At 38.3% G+C, this 22,965-nt stretch overlaps 1 protein-coding gene across 1 annotated transcript; it reads left to right on the top strand.

The window, feature by feature from the left end:
- Positions 1–136: 136 nt before the first annotated feature.
- Positions 137–22,926, top strand: wdr45b (WD repeat domain 45B). Its single transcript, XM_022219602.2, has 10 exons — positions 137–359; positions 1,424–1,498; positions 7,465–7,566; positions 10,731–10,818; positions 12,934–13,028; positions 14,458–14,648; positions 15,625–15,710; positions 17,126–17,227; positions 17,319–17,440; positions 20,005–22,926. The coding sequence occupies exons 1-10, from the start codon at positions 293–295 to the stop codon at positions 20,109–20,111; spliced, it is 1,035 nt and encodes a 344-aa protein (XP_022075294.1). The 5' UTR covers positions 137–292; the 3' UTR covers positions 20,112–22,926.
- Positions 22,927–22,965: the final 39 nt, after the last annotated feature.

The following is a 22,965-nucleotide window of genomic DNA, read 5'->3' as shown; positions in this document are numbered from 1 at the left end:
GATCAGAGCCTATCTAATTGAAATATGTTAACTTTCATAAAGCTACTAATGAAGATAATGCAGTCATTTTAGTTTTCTATGTTCTATGCCATATGTTACCACAGTCCAGTGAAACTCCCTTTGATCTCGGCTGGTGTCAGCTCACCCAGCTGAAGCAGGAAACCAGCCTCGGTTGTTTTCCTTCTCCCTGCCCAGCAGAGTCCGGAGGAATGGTAACCGGTTAGCTCATCGGGCAGCAGCTACAGAATTTACTCGTTAACGTTGTTTGGTAAAGGGTAGTTCTGTTATAATAATGAATTTACTACCGTCTAACCCTCACGGGAACGGACTACTTTATGCTGGATTTAACCAGGATCATGGTAAGAAGCGTCAGGTTTTTTCGTTCCAAAAGGAATTTTGCAGCGTCGTGGATGCTAAGCTAACATCGCTAAGTGTTTCCCAATAGCATACATTAATCGTAACGTTATCTCACAACACCAACTTAAAATGATTTAATGATTATATTGTTAAGCCACTGCTCCTCCGAAAACGTTAAATACAGAACGCGAACTTTAAGTAGCTTTAGCTGCCCTATTGGACCTCCACTAGCCAGAAACCTAACATTAGCGAGCTTTTCTTGTTTTCATATGTAGGCTAACGGGTTAGCAAATCAAAAGTTGTGAAGTTAGACACCAGCATATGATTAAAATGTAGGTACACTAAAAAGAAGAACGCATAAGTAGTTAAAGATGTAGGTGATCTTAGCATATATGCTAATGTTAGCTGAATTTCCATCGACCATCGTACTATCTTTGCTTCGACCACAACATCGGCCGTAAACTAGCGTTAGCCAGGCAACGCTAACTATTCGCTTCACTTAGTTTTAACGTCAGACTATCATCGTTGGCCTGATTATATATTTGCTGCTTCGAAGTAAATCAGGTTTTTTTCAACTCATGGTTGCCATATGTTGTTTATCAGTCGTTTACGTTAGATAGTAATAATTCGTTTGCTGACCACCCACGCACATTTACACAGGCCGTAAAGTTAAAGAACCTCGGCCATTAAGTCGAAATCCAATGTAGCTTTTATGTCACGATACATACTGCCAGTCTATGAAACGTTGCAACGGTACAGGGACCCAAGACCTCACATGACCCCTGACGAGCCATAACACTGAGCACTTTGGGAGTTTTACATGAATTCCAGCAGAGGTTCATCATTTGTTCCATGTTTCCGTGCTGCTCTTTCCCTCTGCTGGACCACTGAGTCTAACTGAACTCATATCCCCCCTGCATGCTGTGTGTTCAGATGACAGTAAAGGCTGAGGTATGAGTAGGTGATTCCCTTGGGAAGATATTTGTACAGAATCCCTGTCAACAGCAGATGACGAGTGTTACCTTAAGCAATGATCGAGTTCTGACTTGTGCTGTTTGATCTGCAGGATGCTTTGCCTGTGGAATGGAGAATGGATTTCGTGTATACAACACAGATCCTCTCAAGGAAAAGGAAAAACAAGGTAACACACAGCAAGGCAATGACATTTATAGTTATTAACCCTTAGATGTACGAGTGATTGGACCCTACGCTCTTCTGTAAGTGGGCCAAACATTACCTGCATCAAAATCAATGTGTGATTATGCCATTTTTCCATTTTGATTAAGAATAATAATTTGTATTATTTGCATTGTATTTTTGTTCACACAAGAATGATTACATGTTTGAACTATCCAAAGTTGCTTAAATCAATCCACTGGACTTTAAGAAAGTTCCTTGAAGACAATTCACCTCTCATCCAAGAGGCTTCTTCAGTTCTGGTTGCAGTTGATGTTGCCTCAGCTTTTAACTCGGTGAGGTGTGGTCAGTGCTATTCATATTCCAACGGCCATTGCCAAGACCCGTCTGGCTCCTCAGTGATGGTCGTTGGGAGTGTCAGTGGGGGTTGTTGAAATGTGAATTACACAGAAGTCACTAAGCGTTCGTATGCTAATGGTGGTAATTAGCATGAGCTACTTCACGAGTCAATCTGCTGAGTAGTTCTGTTGGGGAATTTTGAAAGGACCTGATTGTAAATCGACGAAAGATGATGTTGCAGACCAGGAACTTTCTAAAAGTCCAGTGGATTGATTTAAACAACTTCTTTAAAAATGTAAAAGGCAACTGGAATGGAATAGTATCAAAAACATTTTTTGAAGAATAGCTGGAATATGAAATGATACAAGCTTCTCATTACAAGGTATTACAGGAAAACGACCACACCAGGTAATTTTTGACCCACTTATGCATGTAAGGGTTAAGAAAGCAGATTAGATGTTGGTCAAACATTTTGTTAGCTGGGTGTTCACTCATGTACAAGGTCACTGTTGGAATTGTTCAGTTACACATAAGACACATACACGTTTGACAAAGCAAGATGTGTTTAATGATTACATTTGTGAAGTTTGTGTTCACTGTACCATTTTCAAAATCAAATCATGATAAACGTCCCTCTCTCATAGTTTTGTAATCAAATGCATCCGTAGTTAATTGAAGTGGCTGTATTGCTTAATTGCTGGTGTAAGTAAATAAATTTAAGTTACCCAGCTCCAACTCTTGTTCTATGAGTTTGTGCCTGGCCCTTAAATGCCACTTGCTTTTGGTTAGTAGTGAAACGTGGGAGACGACAAAGCACATAATTGATAAAATAGTAAAGATTACCTGGGTGGAATTTAAGTTCTAGGATTATACATTTCGCTCTTTAACAGGTTTTGCCGTTAACCAAAACAAACAATACCGTCAGAAGTTGGAGAACTTAGGAAATAGAATTGCAGTTTGCTTTCTAATTCCTCCCTCTGTGTGAACAGAAGTGTCTCAGACTTTACTTTGTAGTGGAGCTCTCAACATGATCAGTATACTGTTGTCATATTCCTAATGAAAACCAGCATGAATAAGGTCTAACATCAGACAATCAAAGCAGAAATTTTGAGTGATGACATAGTTTTGCTTTATTATTTGATGAATCAAATATACTTGTGCAAACTTGCGAAGATAGGACCGTAAAAGTGTTTGTCTAAACACAAATATCGCATAGGAGAAATGTGCATTACATTTTCCAAGACAAATTAAATATTGACTGTTTTCAGATGATTTAATAAAGACATTGCTGTAGTATTTAAATCCCAATCTGAGGTAAAAGAGAAATACTGTGCTCTGTGGTTGATGGCTAATTTGAAGTTCTTGTTGAAAGCTTTCAGGTTTGTGATTGCAGAAAAACTGTTTAGACATAGAGACTTTTTTTTTCTTTATTTTCAGAAAGTGGGGTTCATTACAAGCATGTTCAAGACAGATATTTCGGAATGCCATCCACTTCGGGTTTTTTTCATAGAAAAAGAAATGAACAGTTAGAACATACCAAAACAAAAACAAAAACAAAAAAAGGGGGGAGAGAAGTGCACACATTAAGTCTATTAAAGTACACACAGTCTATTTCAAAAAACAGTTTTTAAGAACAAGTGATCTCGATAAAGTCTGGTTGTAATGGCTTTACAAATCCCATCTACTCCATAATTTTACAAAGGCTCTCTTGTTAAGATGTATAGCAAATGTAATGGCTTCCATCCTATGAATGTCGTTTACAATATTTATCCACTGGGACAGCGTGGGGGTGCCAGGAAGGAGCCAACATCGTGTAATTGCCTTTTTGGCCGCTACTAGCAAAATTGAAAAAAGATATTTATTCAGCTGTCTGCCATAATTGTTATAATTTTCCAGAAATATAATAGAGCACTGTAGTGGTATCATAATATTAAATATCTTAATTATGGCTTTATTAACATCACGCCAGAAAGGCTTTATTTTGGGGCATTCCCAAAGTATGTGCCAATGTCCTGCCTCCTGAACCCCACACTGCCTCCAACAGGCACCTGTAGCAAAATGTACCTTTTGCTTTGGTGTAATAAAGAAGCACACTAGGCACTTCCAGCTAAACTCCCGCCATTTGTGGGAGCTTGGACATTTCCATACAGATTCGCAAGCATTCAGCCATTCTTCACTTGATATCAAAATATTTCCTTCATTTTCCCATTTTTCTTTGACGTATTGTGTTGAGTGGGAGTTTTTAATCAGGAACCCTTTGTAAAAATTTTCCAATAGCACCTTTAACTAAAATGTTTTTATAAGCTTTCAGAAAATGATCAGAATAGGATCATGGATATCAGTTTTAGAAATAATATTCTGTTGATAATAGTTACGTATTTGAAGATATCTAAAAAAAAAAGTCTGAATTATTTAGTTGATAATCAGTCTTTCAACTATCAAAATCTTTCATTTTCCCATCATGTGTTAGCAGATAAAAGGTTGTAAGGCCCTTAGAAATCCAATACTTGAATGTTCCATCTATATGAGATTAGGTCCAAACCCAGGGTCAAATGCACACCACCGTAAAATCTGAATTTTGTCATCTAATTTATAGTCTCCTTTCACTTTAGCCCATATTTTTAGTTGAGTTTTAATCCATGGGTTTTGAGTAGTCTTAATATATTTATCTAAATTCATATGAGCTAAAACTGCATGAATTGGAGGATCCTTCATTATTGAGAGTTCGATATCTTTCCATCTTGCATGAAATTTAGATGAGCACATATTGATAAGGGGCTTTATCTGAGCTGCATAAAAATCTGTTTTAAAACATGGTGAAGCCATGCCTCCCTCTTCTTTTAAGAGTTGTAATGTTTTATATTTGACCCTGGGTCTGTTACCTTGCCAGATAAATCTAGAAATTACTTTATTAAGCTCTGAAAATTCTTTCAGGGAGATTTCCACAGGAAGTGCTTGAAATAAAAACAGATATCATGGAAGTAAATTCATCTTCACACTCTCAATTCTGTGGCTCAAGCTAAGAAAGGAGACTAGATTCCGTCTTTTTATATCCTCTTTAATTTTTGTGAATAAAGGGACATAGTTTATTCTTGCCAATAGAGAAATGTCATTTGGCAAATAAATGCCAAGGTACTTTGGTGATTGTTGATCCCAATTAAGAGGAAATTTCTCGCTAAGTTGTTTAGGTGGTGTGTGGTTAAATGCTAAAATTTGAGTTTTGTTAACCCCCTTAAACTTCAGTGTACCGCCGGCAGTACACCTACTAATTTCCATAGGAATTTCAAGAATGTCCGACGGCTGCAAACACGATTATACAAACACTATACGCCGATGGAAAGCTTAGATTCTCATGAATCCGCCGGTATAAACCACTTTCAGATGCGATTACCACAGCGGGTAAGAAAAACACATTTGCCCGACAAAAACGAATATTCATCCATCCGTTCTCTATACACGGCTTCAACGCACACAGCGCGACTCACATTTCCAGGTTCATTATTACACACAGAAAAAAAGATTCCACAAAAAACGGCCATAATCCAACCTTTTACATCCAGATGACACAAGCCAGTAAACTATTTTGTCCAAAACATGTCCTGAAGTCGGTATAAAATCCACGAATCGGTCGTTTTCAAGGAAATGCACCTCGCGATGCACGTCCAATAATCCCTGTATTTTTCGTAATTTTTTTAATTTAAAAATAGAATATTGGTGATTTTTTTGTACTGAAAACGGCTGGAATTGACTGCAGCTTAAAGGGTTAATGTTTAATTTATAACCAGAATAATTCCCAAATTTTTGCAGCATGTTCATCAACTTAGGGAATGCATTTGTGGGTTCAGACATACACACCAAGACATCATCTGCATATAATGCCACTTTGTGATCTTCTCCGTTTATAGAAATGCCCTTAATACTTTCTGTCTGTCTCAACCATTGAGCAAGTGGTTCAGTATACAGGGAGAACAGGAGAGATGAAACGGGACAGCCCTGCCTTGAACCGCGCTGAAGTATAATGGGATCTGTCAGATGTCTATTAATTTTGATTCGAGCAGAAAGTGTTTGAATTACCTGGACAAAATTATTATGTATCCCCAATCGTTCTAGTATTTCACATAGAAAGGCCCGACTGACTGAGTCAAAGGCTTTTTCAGCGTCAAGACTCACCAAAAGGGCCTCCAACTTATTTTGGTGAATATGATGTATAAGATGAAGAGAGCGCCTGATGTTATCGTGCGTTTGTCTCTGCAAAACAAAACCAGTTTGATCTGTATGAATGAGCTGCGGAAGCATCCTCTCCAATCTTTTAGCAAGAATAGCAGTAAACAATTTGTAATCTGCATTCAACACAGAGATTGTTTGTATGACCCACATTCTGACTTATCTTTTCCCTCTTTAGGAATAATTGATATAACTGCTTCATTCCATGATGGTGGCAATTTGAATTCCTTAAGAACTGTGTTGGTAACCCTCAGAAGTATTGGCGATAGCTCATTGTGAAATACTTTGTACCAGTCAGACGAAAAGCCATCTGGGCCAGGTGTTTTATTTGCTTTCAATCTAGAGATGGCGTCCTTTAGTTCTTTCTCTGTTATTCTGGCTATCAATATACTATTCTGTTCTTCAGAAAGAGTAGGCAAATTGAGTGAACTGAGAAAAACCTCCATTTGTGATTCACTTTCTAAGGGTAATTGTGTATATAAACCTTTATAATACTTATGAAAAGTTCTTTGTAAATCTTCTTGTTTATATAATACATCACTGGATCTTTAATTTTGTAGATTGTACAATCACTTCTTTCCTTTTGTAATCTTCTAGCCAAAATTTTGGATGCTTTAGGACCTACTTCATAATATTTCTGTTTTACAAAGACCACCTTCTTTTCAATTTCTTGTGTATATAACAAATTTATTTCATTTGGTATTTTCTTAATCTCATTCAGTAAAGTAGGGCAATGTTTCTTCTTATGTTGTGATTCCAAATCCTTCAGTTTTCGGTTAAGGTCTATCTGTTGTAATTGTTTTGTCTTTTTATTATGTGCACACCACGAAATTATTTTACCCCGAATTACTGCTTTTAATGCATCCCATACCATAGCTGAATCGACCTCTCATTAAACTCCAAAAGCTGTTTTATTTCCTCTCCCTTTTGAGCAACGAAGAGGGGATTATTTAAAGCACAAAACGTAGAGACTTATAAGAGGAAGTTTTACCCAAAGACAGTTACAAATGTGACTTGGCATGTGACCTGCTCCAAAGTTCCTTCTCTAACCCCCTCAGATTTAGCTGCTATAAGTCAGCAGTTGCCTAAGCATTGTTCACAGGGCAGAGTGTGGTCTTTGATTTCTCTGAGCCGATCCATGTGCAGCTCTTTGACAGTCTTTACAGCACACAGCAGTGCTTTCACCACTAATGTTCTGTGCACTGCTGCTGCACACGGATTGATGCTGGTCTCACTGTGTGGAAGGAAGGGGCTTTCTTGTCTGCGGTTGTGCATAGCTGAGCCACGAGAGATGAATAAGCAGTTAATGATTAGATTCGGTGGACAGCTGCTTTCCTTTCTTACTGTCATTCACAGTTCGACTTGTTGTTTGTCTTGAAATGACTGAGTGCTGACTTTGACTTTCAGAGTTCCTGGAGGGCGGGGTCGGCCACGTGGAGATGCTGTTTAGGTGTAACTATCTGGCACTAGTGGGAGGAGGGAAGAAACCCAAGTACCCAACTAACAAAGGTACGTTTTGTCTACATAAATTGCTCGGTTGTGTTCGATTGCTTTTGTCCCAACATCAACAGCATTGTCAGTGTTAGACTTGACAACACTTGACTTGAAATCTGTAGATGCTTCCCTGTCCACTTGTGCGTTTTTAATTTGCACATACAGGCCTCCAGAAACACTGAAAGTATCACAAATGTTTACATGCTTCACTGAACTTGATGTGTTGGTGAACGAAAACATCAAAAACTAAAAAAGGGCAAAAAATAGACTTATTGAATAAATGATGACGTACATAAAGCACGTGCCTTCAATTTCCACTGAAGCTTTGGTTCCACTGGAGAGACAAAAATGGCAGCAAATGAAAGACATCTGATGTCTTTGGGGCAAAGAGAAAATCGTAACCTTCCTCTCAATAACACTTAAAACTACCAGAAACGCCAGGTTTCTGTTGTGTTTTCTACATTCCTTTTCACTGTTTAGGGTTTAACTGTCACTCTTTCAGTGAAGTCATCTCATTGCTTCCACTTTGACTACAATAATTTCATGACACACGACTGGAGAATTATCTCCACCAGCTGTTTATATCAGAAAACCAACAGCATTGGATGGAACTGGGCATTAATTTGAATTTTCTTTATTGGATTCTCTTGACATTTGCACTACTTGTAGTTTGCATTGAAACCTAACCTACACACTGGAAAAAAATGCCCCTCTCAAAACAAGAAAAAAAACTTATTTCAAGGCACTTGTAACTTGAAATAAGTTACAAAAAAATATCTGCAAATAGAACAAGTGCTTGGTAAGAATTCTTGAAATAAGACATGATATTTAGAATAATGAGATCTTAAAATTAGCTGGGAAAACTTATGTTAAGTGATATTTTACCAGGATTGTCAAGCTTAGGTGTCTTAAAATAAGCCAGACATGCTAAAAAAAAATAGCAGCTTTTCATTCAAAAATAGATTGTTGCTTTCATGTATCCTTCTAATTTAAGATATATTAACCCCCCTGCTGTCTTCATTTACGGGCACAAAAAAAGTGTTTTTCCTTGTCTGAAAAAAATCCAAAAATCAGCAAAAAAATGTCCCAAATTTCTGAAAAATTTCAAAACCTTCAATAAGAAAATTTCAATAATTCCTTAAAAGTTTTATTTTTATTAAGTCCCCAAAATTTGTCAAGAAAAGTCTTATAAATATTTTCAAAAAGTGAGTAAAAATCTTCCATAAATATTCTAAAAATATCTAAAGTGATTCCATATATATCAGTAAAACTTCTAATATTTTCTTAAGAGAACATTCACAAAAAAAAAATCAACCAAAATTCAGCAAAATTTGCTGGATTTTGGTTGATTTTTTTTTGTGAATGTTCTCAAAGAATCATTTTTAACATTTCTTTTTTCCATCAGAAATGTCCCCAAAATGTTGAAAATGTGGACATCAGAAGTTTCACTTTGAAAATATACATATTTTTTCCACATTTTCAAACTTTGAAGCGGGTCAATTTGACCTGCAGGACGACACAGGAGTTAAACTTATTTTGAGTTTTCTTGTAAAATAAAACTCAAAACAAGATAATTTCAAGATTGTTTGACTTAACAAGATATTTACGATGCATTGTCTTACAACAAGTCCCTCCATCTTGCTGAAATGTCGCTTGTTAAGGGAATTTAGCTTAAATCGAGTGGGATGAGACATTTTGACTAAAAATAAGACGAATAAACTTGGTAAGATTTTGAGTTTTTGCACTGCAATATCTTATACAGTACATGGCCACAATTTCAAACTTTAAGCAAATATATGTACCAAATGCTCCCTGTGAGTAAAAATCGCTGGCTTCCGTCTGCTGGGAACCTCAGTTGCATTAAATAGAACTGAATACTGGATTACAAGATGATGCATGAGTCATTCAGTGAAAACTGCTGATCTGCACTCGGATGCTTTGTACGCTTTCACAATTTTGTACTCGGATCACAAGTGACTCTGAAGTTGTAGCTCGAACACTACATTAAAATCTGACCTTAAAATGCGTGTGACACGCCTCTTTTAAAAAGCACAAAAATTTTGCTTTGTTATGGTAGGACACTTACAGAAATGTATTTAGTGAATGTTCCTCCATGTGCTCCTAAATCAGTTTTTAACTGCTGACGCTTAATGCTGACTGCAGAATCAACTTGAATACAGAAGCTTACATAGCAGATGATCTGTTGTCTTCCACAAATTACATTTCTAACATTACTAATCTCTACACAGCAGTTTAATATCAGAACAATCTTCGTAGCTGATCTACATGATCTAGCGACCTGCTCACTCTAGTTCACCTTTGCCCTGCTGCTGGAGCATAAATATATATTGTCCTTAAATACTGCTGCAGTAACTTCATTAGTCTTGCAAAAATGTCAGTATTTACTGCCACCCATGAAACTGATTTGTACTCAGAGGAATTCCAAAACACTTAATCAGTTTAGTTTGAGTGGTTCTGGAAACATTTCATCATCGTTCTGCTGCTGCTGCTGCTGACTGTTGGTAGCATCTCCTGGCCTGTGTTGCTGTTTGAACGTCCTAGCTTAGCAAATGCAAGAGCTTCAGTAGCTAACACAAGTAGAAGGCTACCAAACATATGTCCAGCTTTATGCTGCAGAATTTATCAACAGGGCTGCCACATTTGACAGTTAGGCAGCAGACCCTGTAACTCCACCTCATCAAACACTAAGAGGCTCAGCCTGGAGCAACCAAGTACTACAGCTAATATACAATGCATTTTAGAACAGATGAACTAAGTGGCCCTTGTCTTCTGCCTTATTGGCTCATTTATAGTATTTTCAATTGGTCATGTTGTTACACGGAATGAACTTCCTCTCACTCCAAGCCACTTGTAAAGCATTTTGAAGTGCATCTGATTCATAATTTTGATTGATAGCAGGCTGATAGTAGCAGTGCCATGTTTTTACTCAGAAAATGTTTCTGCTTGCGATTGCGGTTAAATACACTAAATGTGAGGTTGTTGTGACAGTGGATTGTGCTGACTGGAGGAGGCTGTTCAGTCCTTTCTGTTTAATGACAGCAGCAGTGGTCAGCATCTTCACACTTGCGGCAAACATTGTCACTGTCATTGCGATAGAAACTTGCATATTAAGCAAGTGCGGATCCATGCATCCATGTTTTTTCTTTCACTCGTTCTAGTGATGATTTGGGACGACCTGAAGAAGAAGACAGTCATTGAGATTGAGTTCTCAACAGAAGTCAAAGCAGTGAAGCTTCGGCGTGACAGGTACAAGTCTAATATTAAAAGCTGTAATTTGACTGTCTACTGTCCTGCTGTTGGGAAGAATTCATTGCGTGATTTGTCGCAAAATGAGTATTGTGTAAAACTTACAGTTGTGAACAAAAGTGTACAAAGACCATGCGTATCACAGAGGTTTTGAGTTTTCAGTGACTCCCATAATTTATTTTTCTGTGATGGACTCACTGAAAGCTAGGCATCTTCTGCACAAAAAAACTCTTCATGCATTTTGGTACTTTGATAGATTTATCGTAAGTTTTATGGAAAAGTGCCAAAATCTGCTGGATCAAAAAAAATTTGTCCGTACTATTGTTTTTCAGTAAAAAGTGCATGGTACAGTTGTCACTGCCACAGTCAGGAAGAAAACACAAACTATCAGCTGCTGCTGAGACGCACTTGGTTGGGGTGCTCTACAGCCAACCACAAATCACCAAAAGACAGGTCGGCAATGAATTAGAAGCTGCTGTAGCATAGAACTATGGGCTGAGAGGCTAGAATACAAGAAGGTAGCCTTTACTGGAGAAGCAGCACCTTAAGGCTCAGCTGTGGTGTGTCCGAGGAGAATCAAAAATGTAGCTATTTGGCCACAACCAACAGAAACAGGTTTAGAGAAGAGAAGCATTCAACTCCAAAAACACCAGACCTACTGTCAAGCATGGTGGTGGTAGTATTATGCTCTGGGGCGGTTTCAGTCATATTTTCAGAAGACCTTTATAGTTAGGCGGATAAAACCGAAATTTGGGGTCGATAGTTCACTTTTTCAGGAAAGCAACAAATTTGGTACAGACATAGTATATGACCATACAATTGATTTAAGAGGAGTACCCCAAAAATCTAAGCCCCCTGGTGGCCGCCATCTTGAATTCAAATATGGCCGCCTTGCTAAACCTATTTATGTAATATCTCCCTTAATACGGCAGGTACAAAGTTACTTTCAAGATCTACCCCCATTGTTTAAGGGTCTGCGGATTCAATAAAGCCATTTATAACAGTGTTATAAATAGCAGCCACCAGGGGGCTTAGATTTTTGGGGTACTCCTCTTAAATCAATGGTATGGTCATATACTATGTCTGTACCAACTTTAGTGCTTTCCTGAAAAAGTGAACTATCATTTGACTTATCCGCCAAACTGTTTAATAAATATATAAAAGAACCAAAATGCATGATTGTTTTTTGTGACAAAGACACGTGTTTCAATGCTTCCATTACAGAAAATTAGAGGTTATATGAATCACTGAAAACTGAAGACTGCTATGATATACATGGTCTTCACAGTGTGTGTGTAAATGTCTGTTCACAACTGTAAGTGTGTGTCGGAGAGGTACGTCTTTGGAACCTTGTTCTTTCAGTCATGCTCCACTCTCATTAAAGCATGCAGTAGTTTGCGTAAAATGTAACTAGAATTGTCCTGGCCTTTGGTTTTATTACTGAAAGTGTTACATTACTGCCTCATTGACCCTTACATGCATAAGTCATAAAGCGACGCGGTGAGTTTGTTTTCTTGCAAAATCGTTGTAATGAAAAGTTCCAGCTATCCCTCAAAAAACTGTTTTTGACATTGTTCCATTTAAATTTTTAAGCTACCTTTTGTAGAAATTGTAAATTTGTATTACTACCTCAAGCTCTTTATCACTGATGATACCATACAAAAGGTGATGCAGTGCACAGACTTGGAGGGATGGAGAGCAGCAACAGCTGGAGGAAAAGAGTGGAAAAATGTCAACAAAATGGATGTTATACATTATTCTATTGCTGTTCTGTGTAATATTCTTCCTTTTCAATTATCAAAGTGTTCAAAATCTGTTATAAAGTGAAAAATAAGCATATTTCAAACATGTAATCATTCTTATGTGGACAAAAATATAATACAAACGATACAAATTGCTATTCTTTACCAAAATGGGAAAAAATGGCATAAATGACATTGATTCTGATGTAGGCCAGTTTTGACCCACTTATAGAAGAGCGTGGGTTCCAATCACTGGTGTATCTCAGGGTTTCGGCTGTTTTAGTAGATTGTTTCATGTTTAGTTTAAAGTCTAGCTTATATTACTTTTGCTGTTGTTTTTACAACAGTGACAATAAAGAACCTTTGTTTGCAGGATTGTGGTAGTCCTGGACTCAATGATCAAAGTGTTCACCTTTACCCACAACCCCCATCAGCTGCATGTGTTCGAGACTTGCTACAACCCCAAAGGTCAGTCCACTGGGATGAGTCCACTGAGCACCGAGCAGGTTCTGTGTTTTCTGTGCTCCTGTCACACTGTCAAAGTTCAAAGACCTCTGCCTCTATGGAAACAGCACAACTATGGCCAGGACAAACAATTTTTAAAAAGTACTTTGTTCTGTATAACCTGTACAACATTTTTCCTAGTGCTCTTATTTATTCTTAGTTCTATAAAAAAAGGATGACTCAACATACCATAGGTAACTGCATGTAGATTTCTACTTTAGGTCCTTTGTGTTCTGTCTAAACACAGCCTGCAGTTCAGCCGAACACTCTCTGAACTTTTGTTACATTATTGATCACAGCTGAGCTATTCATGCTTTGAATTTTCATTCCTTAACCCTTTAAGCTTCAGTCAATTCCAGCCGTTTTCAGTACAAAAAATCGCTAATATTCTATTTTTAAATAAAAAAAATGACGAAAAATACAGGGAATATTGGACGCACATCGCGAGGTGCATTTCCTTGAAAACGACCGATTCGTGGATTTTATACTGACTTCAGGACATGTTTTGGATAAAATAGTTTACTGGCTTGTGTTGTCTGGATGTAAAAGGTTGGATTATGGCCGTTTTTTGTGGAATATTTTTTTCTGTTTGTAATAATGAACCCGGAAATGTGAGTCGCGCTGTGTGCGTTGAAGCCGTGTATAGAGAACGGATGGATGAATATTTGTTTGTGTCGGACAAATGTGTTTTTCTCACCCGCTGTGGTAATCACATCTGAAAGTGGTTTATACCGGCGGATTCATGAGAATCTAAGCTTTCCATCGGCGTATAGTGCTTGTATAATCGTGTTTGCAGCCGTCGGACATTCTTGAAATTCCTATGCAAATTAGTAGGTGTACCGCCGGCGGTACACCTACTACACACTGAAGCATAAAGGGTTAAAGAATTGGGTGCCAACAGTTTAGTTTTGTAGTTTTTTTTAAATTGAGAATTAAATGAATAATAATATGATGTTGATGAAATATCATTTTAAGCTCAGTTTATGTTTTTGTGACAGAAGTGCACGTCACACATGAGCAGTTCAAGGACCATCAGAAAGTTGGAAATTTGATAATATTAATGGTGTTATTCTTTTTTTTTTTTTTTTTTACAGATTATATACCTTTCAAACCCAAGAGTTGGTTTGAGGGTTTAAATGGTTAAAGTGTCTTTAGACTTTTATTTGAAATTGTCCCTCACTTGAGCACTTGAACCAAGCATGGCCTTTGTCAGATTTAGCAAATCACCAGAATTGTAATTTCAAATTTTCCATTTCTGTTTGTGGTAATGCTACTATAAAAAATAAGTGACATCTTGGAATGTTCCAGTCAGTGTGAAGGTGACACTGTTTTAGTGAAGTGATGTTGGCGAGGTGTACATCACAATAACACTTTTCCTTCTTGTTCTCCTCAGGTCTGTGTGTGCTGTGTCCTAACAGCAACAACTCTCTGCTGGCATTCCCTGGCACTCATTCAGGCCATGTACAGATTGTGGATCTCGCCAACACAGAGAAGCCCCCCGTTGACATCCCCGCCCACGAGGGGGCGCTGTGCTGCATCGCTCTCAACCTGCAGGGCACAAGAATAGCTACTGCATCTGAGAAAGTATGTAAACTGAAGGCTGCAGGGAATTGTCCAAAATGGTACATGCACCAGAAAAAATGCCCCTCTCAAAACAAGGAAATACAACTTATTTCAAAGAACTTTTACCTTGAAATAAGTGAAAATATCTGCTAATAGAACATGTGAAAAATGGCTTGGTAAGATTTCTTGAAATAAGATATGATATTTAGAATCTTGAGATTTTAAAATTAGCTGGGAAAATTTATTTTAAGCTCTATTTTACCAGGATTGTCAAGCTTAGGTGTCTTAACCCTCATGTTGTTTTCATTTACGGCACCAAAAAATATTGTTGCCTTGTCTGAAAATAATCCAAAAATTCAGCAAAGAATTCCCAAAATCTTCACAAAGAAAATTCCTCCAAAGTTTCCCTTAAAAGTTTTATTTAAAAAAAAATCCCCAAATTTTGCAAAAAATAAAATTTTTACAAAATCTAAAAATTGAAAATATTTTTTAAAAATGAACAAAAATCTTCTAAAAAAATCCTAAAAATATCTAAAGTGATTCTATATATATATATATATATATATATATATATATATCAGTAAAAGTTCTAATATTTTCTTTAAGAACATTCGGGGGAAAATATCAACCAAAATCTAGCGAATTTCGCTGGATTTTAGTTGATATTTTTCCCCGAATGTTCTTAAAGAAACATTTTTTAACATTTCTTTTTTTCCACCAAAAATGTTTAAAAAATTACCCCCCAAAAAATTGAAATTGTGTTATCTTCAAACAAGTCCCTCTATCTTGTTGAAATGTCACTTGTTAAGTGAATTTATCTAAAATCAAGTGGGATGAGACATTTCGACTAAAAATAAGACAAACAGACTTGGTAAGATTTTGAGTTTCTGCAGTGTGGTAGCTGTGAATTGTGTGTAGGCTCCTAATGCTGGGACACATGTCCAGTTGTGTTGTTCGTCTCTATTCTCGCTGACTAATCTGTGTTGTGTATCCACAGGGGACTCTCATTAGAATTTTCGACACATCTGCGGGCCAACTCATACAGGAGCTAAGACGAGGCTCACAGGCCGCTAACATTTACTGGTGAGCATTTAGAAACATGGACATTACAAACATGACACCACAAAAACAGAAATTATGCGACTTCCAGTTGACACGAAGCCAAGACAGGTTATGTCCTGACAGTGGTTCTACACAGCTGTTGTCTTATTGTATTTAGGGTACAAAGTTTCGATCAGGCTTTAAGTCACAGTCCATACATTGACTGAATTACCTCATGGCCCTAATATGGGATGAACCCTTTTTTTAACATATGTATTTATTCTGTGGGGAAAGTTTCTGCCAATGATCTTTTTATGTTCAGTGTGGTAGTTCGCAAACAAAATCTAGCTTTCATTCAGCCTTGTTGTGGTGCTAGCTTATTGAGTCACTGGAATAAAGCAGGACCATGTACATGGAAAGCAGTGATCATATGACTAAGAGAGCTGGCAGTCTTCTGTTACGTCACAATCTTTACAACATTTCTAGTGAAGTTAGATGTTGAAGTGCTGAAAATGTAATTCGAAATGAAAAACACAAAAATTCACAACACTTACATCAATACCGGGCTTTGCAAAAGTTCTGTTACACAGTTTCATGATCTTTAGAGACATTTATATGTCGGAGTGAAAAATTCCATGAAACAAACTGAAAGTTCTACCTTATAGGCAGGTGTCATTAACACAAATTTGTTCTCCGGTGAAGTTGTATCAAGATGGAACTCAAAAGAGTTGAGATATCTGCTCTCCTTCATGCTGGCCACAACAAGTCTGACAGAGCCAAGCAGCTGAACATCAGCCGGATGACCGTCCACAGAGTCGCGGAGAGGCTCAAGAATGGTGAAGATCTTTCAGTGATCTTTCAAGAATGGTGAAGACCTGAAAGATCTTCACCATTCTTTAGCCTCTCCGCGACTCTGTGGACGGTCTTCCGGCTGATGTTCAGCACAAAGGAGAGCAGGTACGGTGGTTAGTTTTTACGTTCTCCAGAAATCCTGTGCTGTGTGCCACTGTGCTAGTTGGCACACCTCGGGAATAATCACGTTTTCATGATGCTATATAAAGTGACCATTGTAGTGTACTTACTGTAGTATGAATAGCACTGCATGTGCTTCTGCTTTCAAAGTCCACATCAGTCATGCAAAAAACCATGAACTGGCCTGAAAACATGCGACTCTACAGTACAAGGGGCAAGCAGTGCCAACTCTATCAGTCATGTGGCATTAACTTGTCTGTCCTATGACCGTTGATGACCTTCCACAAGAAGATGCTATTTTTTTGTTTATTTGATTTGATAACCAAGCTAAACCAATCAGAATGTACTTATAGTCTGGCAGAGTCACGCTCTGGAAGCTGAATACACATTTTTATGTGTAATCTTGAGTCTCTGTGCTAATCTGAGCTAATGACAGATTGTAGTTTTCTCGCTCTCAGTGCTTTTATCGGCTTTCTCTTTCTCAGCATTAATTTTAACCAGGATGCGTCCCTCATCTGTGTGTCCAGCGACCACGGCACAGTGCACATCTTTGCTGCAGAAGACCCCAAAAGGAACAAACAGTCAAGGTCAGTTGCTACAGATTCCGATGATTTGGGGTGTGAGCTGCATCAAATCAGTCCAATGGCAGGATAAAGATGTGTGTCCTTCTCTCTGCAGCTTGGCATCAGCAAGCTTTCTTCCCAAATACTTCAGCTCCAAGTGGAGCTTCTCCAAGTTCCAGGTCCCCTCAGGCTCTCCCTGTGTGTGTGCCTTTGGAACAGAGCCCAATGCCGTAATAGGTGAGTTCAGATGGGAGTGTGATGCTTTCAGAGATACATGACTCATCTGCTCATCAAGTCATCGTCACTGATTACAAACAGAAAGACGAGCTATCACAGGAGACTTATGGTGACACTAAAAGCACACTTTGTTTCTATTGTGAACCACTTCTGTCACCCACTGCAGTCCTTGCATGTACAATCTGGTTATTTCTTACCCGACTTATGGCCACATTCCAAGTAAGTGGCACTTAGATCTTTTTGTCTTTGCAGAATCAATGGGCACTGCTCAGCACATAGGCTGCTTGATTGTAACATGCAGTGCAGCTGTATGGAATTTCTATCAGTTTTTCCTTTAAATTGTCTTTTATTTTTATGTATATAATCTGTTATGTGGTAGCAACGTTAAACTAAACATGTTTCTTTTGTGCATGCAACAGTAAGACAACCGTGGAAAAGGACTGTGGTTGCTGAAAGTAGAAAAATTAGGTTTTCCTACATGCAGTTTCAGGTGTTGCTTCTGCGTAGCCTGACTTATTGTCCATAAATCTGTGTCGTATTCAGGCTGGTGTTAAATGCAAGGAGAGCATATTATTACGGATGGATGGAAACTTCACCACAGAGAGGCTTGTCAGAGGCTAATGGGTTTTACTGTCCAGTTTTGTGCAATATGTGCATGTAGCATTACTGTCACTAGAACAGGACCACATAAATGGAGAGAAATACAGGAGGAGGTTATGCTGCCACATGTGAAGCCAGTTTAGTGAAATATCTTGATATAGGGCATATAGAGCACTACAATATACAGTGGTGGGAGAAATGTTTTTATACGCACCATGCATTTGTGAAATATTGCATTAAGAATCACTCTTAGGTCGTCAAGTGCAATTTCTTTTTGTACAGACACAATACAAAACATATCCTTAAAATTGATTGGTTCCATAAAAATACATAAGAAATTTTGAGTATTGGGTTGTTTTGGTACCAGTGATCCACTAATGAAGGTCATGGTTTTTATTAAAACACACATTTTCTGTTGACGTGCTTCGTGTCTTTATAAGGCCAGCACATTTGAAAGTTCTAAGAGAGAAAAATGGCTATAAAAAGAAACCTAATGCAGGAAACAGGCCCGAAGATACAGATTCTCAGTCAAGAAGGGTACAGCTGCCACCAGATAGCCAGGAAGTGCAGGTGAAGTCCTTCAGCAGTTGGATCCACTCTGCAGAAATACAGACAAACCAACTGCTTGGACGGCCAACCAAGATCTGGGCGTCCAAGTGTTTCTTCAGCAAGAAATGACCGTATTCTGATCCGCATGTTGAGGGAAAAACCGCAGCAGTGGTCAAACCAAACTGGCGGTTTTACCTGCACTCTACATGGCAGACTTTTAGATCATGGCTTAAGGTCCTACAAGGCTATCAAGAAGCCCCTGATCAATGAGAGACAATGTTTAGGCCAGTGCTGTTAGGCCCAAACACACAAGAACTGGACAACCAGGAATTGGAAGAAGATTCTGTGGTCAGATGAGTCCAGTTCCAGCTTCGTCTTCCTCCTGCTAATGTGAGGGCACACAGAAGGCCAGACGAAGCATTATCTCCAGCATGTACTGCACCTACTGTCAAGCATGGTGGAGGCAGTATCATGGTTTGAGGATCCATGGGTGCTGCTGGTGTTGGTCTGTCTGTGATGGCACACTGAGCTCTGCCAAGTATTGTCATTCTCCAAGCCCACCTGTGTCCTGCTTGTGCACTGTTCCGTGGAGGTCAGAACAGGATGTTTCAACAAGATAATGCCCCTTGAACACATCCAGAACCAGAAGAACTTGGCTGCAGGAGCACAGTATCCAGGACACGAGCCCCATTGAATATTTGTGGTGGATTATCAAAAGGTCTGTTTCAAAGTGTAAACCAAAGAATTTAGAAGAATTAAAAGCAGTAATTCAAGAAGAATGGGACAAGATCACCCCTAAACAGTGTGAAAGGATCTTGGGGAACATGCCAGCCAGGATTAGAGCTCTACTGCGTGCTAATGACAGGACTACTAAGTATTAATTTGAAGATGTGACGGTTTATTTGTTTTTTGTTCGGTTTTGAACACATTCTCTGTTATTTGTTGACTTTGATACAGGCAATGTGGAGAACTAATATACTGAAACTATTAAGAATTTAGTTTAGTCGGTTTTTCTTGGGAACAATAACAAAGAAAATGTAATTTGTATTTGTTTGGGTCTGTCTAATGCAGCCACACCTTTTGAAACACAAAAAAGATTTTTCCACAAATATGTCATGACAACATTTGAGATTGTATAAAACTTTTAAGGGTGTCTGAAACTTTTTTCCACCACTGTATGTGTTCTGTATGTTCTACAGCTACTATGTGTTAAAGTAGCAGAACAAGTGTCTTTTTTAATCACACATTTGCACGATACGACTGTCTACATAGTCAAACATCAGATAGCGTGTTAGCAACTTCCTGACAGATAACCTGTGTTTGTTTCTTCCTCAGCGGCATTGTATTGTCGAACTATTAGGTTTTCTGTATTCTGTGTTTGCTGACCTTTTTTTCCTTGCACCATTCTTTTGCAGCCATTTGTGCTGACGGCAGCTATTACAAGTTTCTGTTCAACCAGAAGGGGGAGTGCTCCAGAGACGTGTACGCCCAGTTCCTGGAGATGACCGACGAGAAAATATGACCATTGACCCCTCTGAAGACTTCCTATTAAGCAACCAGTTTTGTTTTTTCTGGACTTTTCTTGTTTTTTTTTTATGGAGGTAGGAGAGGTCCCAATTTGCACTCCTCTTTATCTTGACGGACTCTAAAAGAGCATCAGATCAAAGGAAAAAGAAGCACAGACCTTGGGGAAAAACTCTCAATGCAAAGATGAACGTATGAACAGTGTTGCAGATTGGATGTCTCTGGACGGAGGGACACGGATGCTGGCTTTACTCCCAAACCAAACACAAGGAAAAAAAGAGGGAAAGGTATTTTTTTGAAAGGACAACTTGCCGCTTTTTAGGACGTCTTCCAAGGAATTTACAAAGGATGGCTATTTTTAATCACATTAGATGATTCTAATAGAAGGATTGAAAATATTGAGATTTTTGTCAACTAACACCACCTAACCTAACTATAGGGAGTGCCTCTGAGACTGGAGAGTCTGTATGTGTGCACATACTATTGTTGTCATATAGACATACATGTGTCGGCGTATATACCAATGTACCATATTAGGCACTTGCAAAGCAGGAGCAGAATGAAGTAACTGTTTTTCTCTACTCGGGTCTAAAAGTTCAAAGTGACATCTGGAGTGTTGGAATAGACCGATCCTGCAGCGTGAAGTGTCACCTTAGTATTTCTAGATTTTCTTACAGCCACTGTATATACACAACCCGCCAGACTGAACTTCGAACCACAAAGATCTGTACAGAATAGTAGCAAAAATAACGTATTTTGTTTTGCTTTTCCTTTTTTTTTTTTTTCATACGCTGTGCAATACATTGTATTCCTGAGTATTTTCTTGACTAAAAGCATGTTAAAGTTGAGTGTTTCTGGTCGGGGGGCAACTGTTCTGCGCCCACATCAGTCCCCATTTTTGGTAATAAGATCATCACAAATATTTGTTATAATATACACTACCGTTCAAAAGTTTCCGGTCAATGAGAAATATCCTTTTATTGGGGGAAAAAAGTGAAGACAGTGAAGACAACTTTGATTAGAAATAGAGTCTAGATTTGGTAAATGACTATTCTAGCTGGAAACAACTGATTTTTAATGTAATATCTCCATAGGGGTACAGAGGAACATTTCCAGCAACCATCACTCCTGTGTTCTAATGCTACATTGTGTTTGCATGTTGAAAGACTAGTTGATGATTAGAAAACCCTTGTGCAATTATGTTTTCCTCATGAATCAAAGTGTGAGTTTTCATGGAAAGCATGAAATTGTCAGGATGCGGCCCCAAATTTTTGAACGGTAGTGTACATTCATAGTAAAAAATGTAATCTAGGTATCAAAATTTGGAAAAGCACAAACTCCCAACACCACGCTTGGTTGAAATTCTTTCATGGTTTGCACATTTAATGAGAAAATAACTTGGCAATGTTTATCTTTTAACGTTGACTATAACTCATGAGAAGGACAGAGTGCTGCAGGACATGAGACCCCAGTGACAGATACAGAGAAGAATCTCAGAGCCAAAGTAGTGCATTTTTAAATGAATTGTCGGAAATCGGTTTAAATAAACAATACCAATAATTGGAAAAAGGCTGAATGAACCTATCCATCAATCAGTCCATATTACGTTGGTTCTACCTAAACAAGAAAACTTAGTTTGGATGTTTTGGGAAATGCGCTTTTCTCTCTGGAAGTTTGACACCATACCCAAGTCTATACTGTAAATGTAACACTAGCAGCTGATTAGCTTGAGCTTAAATTAAAAGCTGGAAACAACTCGCCAGGTTCTGACTGTAACAGAATCTGCCTACCAGCTATCTCTGCAACTTGCCAATGAACACCTTAAAGCTTGTTAGTTGCGCTGGAGGTAAAAATTGGAGCATTATATTTCCTGGAGTTACGTCCGATTTTTAGGCAGTGACTTATCAAACGAGCTAGGACTTCTTTAATTAGCTTCGGAGGTACAGTTAGATTTAGTGGCCTACAGAGAAAAGCTATGCTCGCTGTTTCACCACTCACTGACTTCATGCTAAGACAAGCTAATAGTACCCTGCTAGTCTTTGCTTTCTGTTAACACTACAGATTACTGGTACTGAAGTTTCATCTAGCTCTCTAAGAAGACAAAGATGATTCCCAATATGTTGAAATATTTCGGTAAAAGTTGAGTGTTTGATGTGTCTTCAGAAGATTCAGACTCAAACACACAGTTTCCATCTTAAATCTCACAAACTGTAACTGAGATTTTCCACTCAGCAGCCCAGATAACTGTAAAAATCTGAACATTTTCAACCTTGTTCAAGACCAAACTTCATGCTAAGAGCGATGTGATTAAATCAGAAAGGTTCTGAAAGATGCTCCACTTGCTTTTGGTTGACCAGTGTGGCTCTGCATCACAGCTTTTGGCACCTTTTTTTGGCAAAATCTTGACCACTTTTTTGGTGAGTGTTGTTTCTGTCTGCTGTTGTAGCCCTGCTAATTCAGCTGATGCCAATCAGGGACTCTGAAGTGCTTTGTCGAACCCTGTGGCCATAAGCAGATCGTCTGTTCAGTGCGGATTCATCACAGTGGAACATATAGAAGCCAGACTGTGTTGGTGCGTCATTTTCATGTCATGTTAATTGATAGCTTTTCGTCGTTTCTTTGTAAAATACATTTCAGTTGTGTTGCTTTCTGCATCAGATTGTACTCTTACCGGCGTCACACCGAACGAACACGGCCACCAACCACAGGAAGGATGCTGCACAAACGGAAAAGCCAACTTATTTCTGACACATTCAGAATGATTGTAAACCTGCATATAAATCTGTGAATAAAATTTAACATCTTCTTTTACAGTTAAGATTTTTGGACTCTTTTGTGCTTTTTGTGCCATA

Source organism: Acanthochromis polyacanthus, chromosome 19 (assembly GCF_021347895.1).
Source record: "Acanthochromis polyacanthus isolate Apoly-LR-REF ecotype Palm Island chromosome 19, KAUST_Apoly_ChrSc, whole genome shotgun sequence".
Lineage (NCBI taxonomy): Eukaryota > Metazoa > Chordata > Actinopteri > Pomacentridae > Acanthochromis > Acanthochromis polyacanthus.
This window is presented reverse-complemented; position numbering and strand designations above follow the sequence as displayed.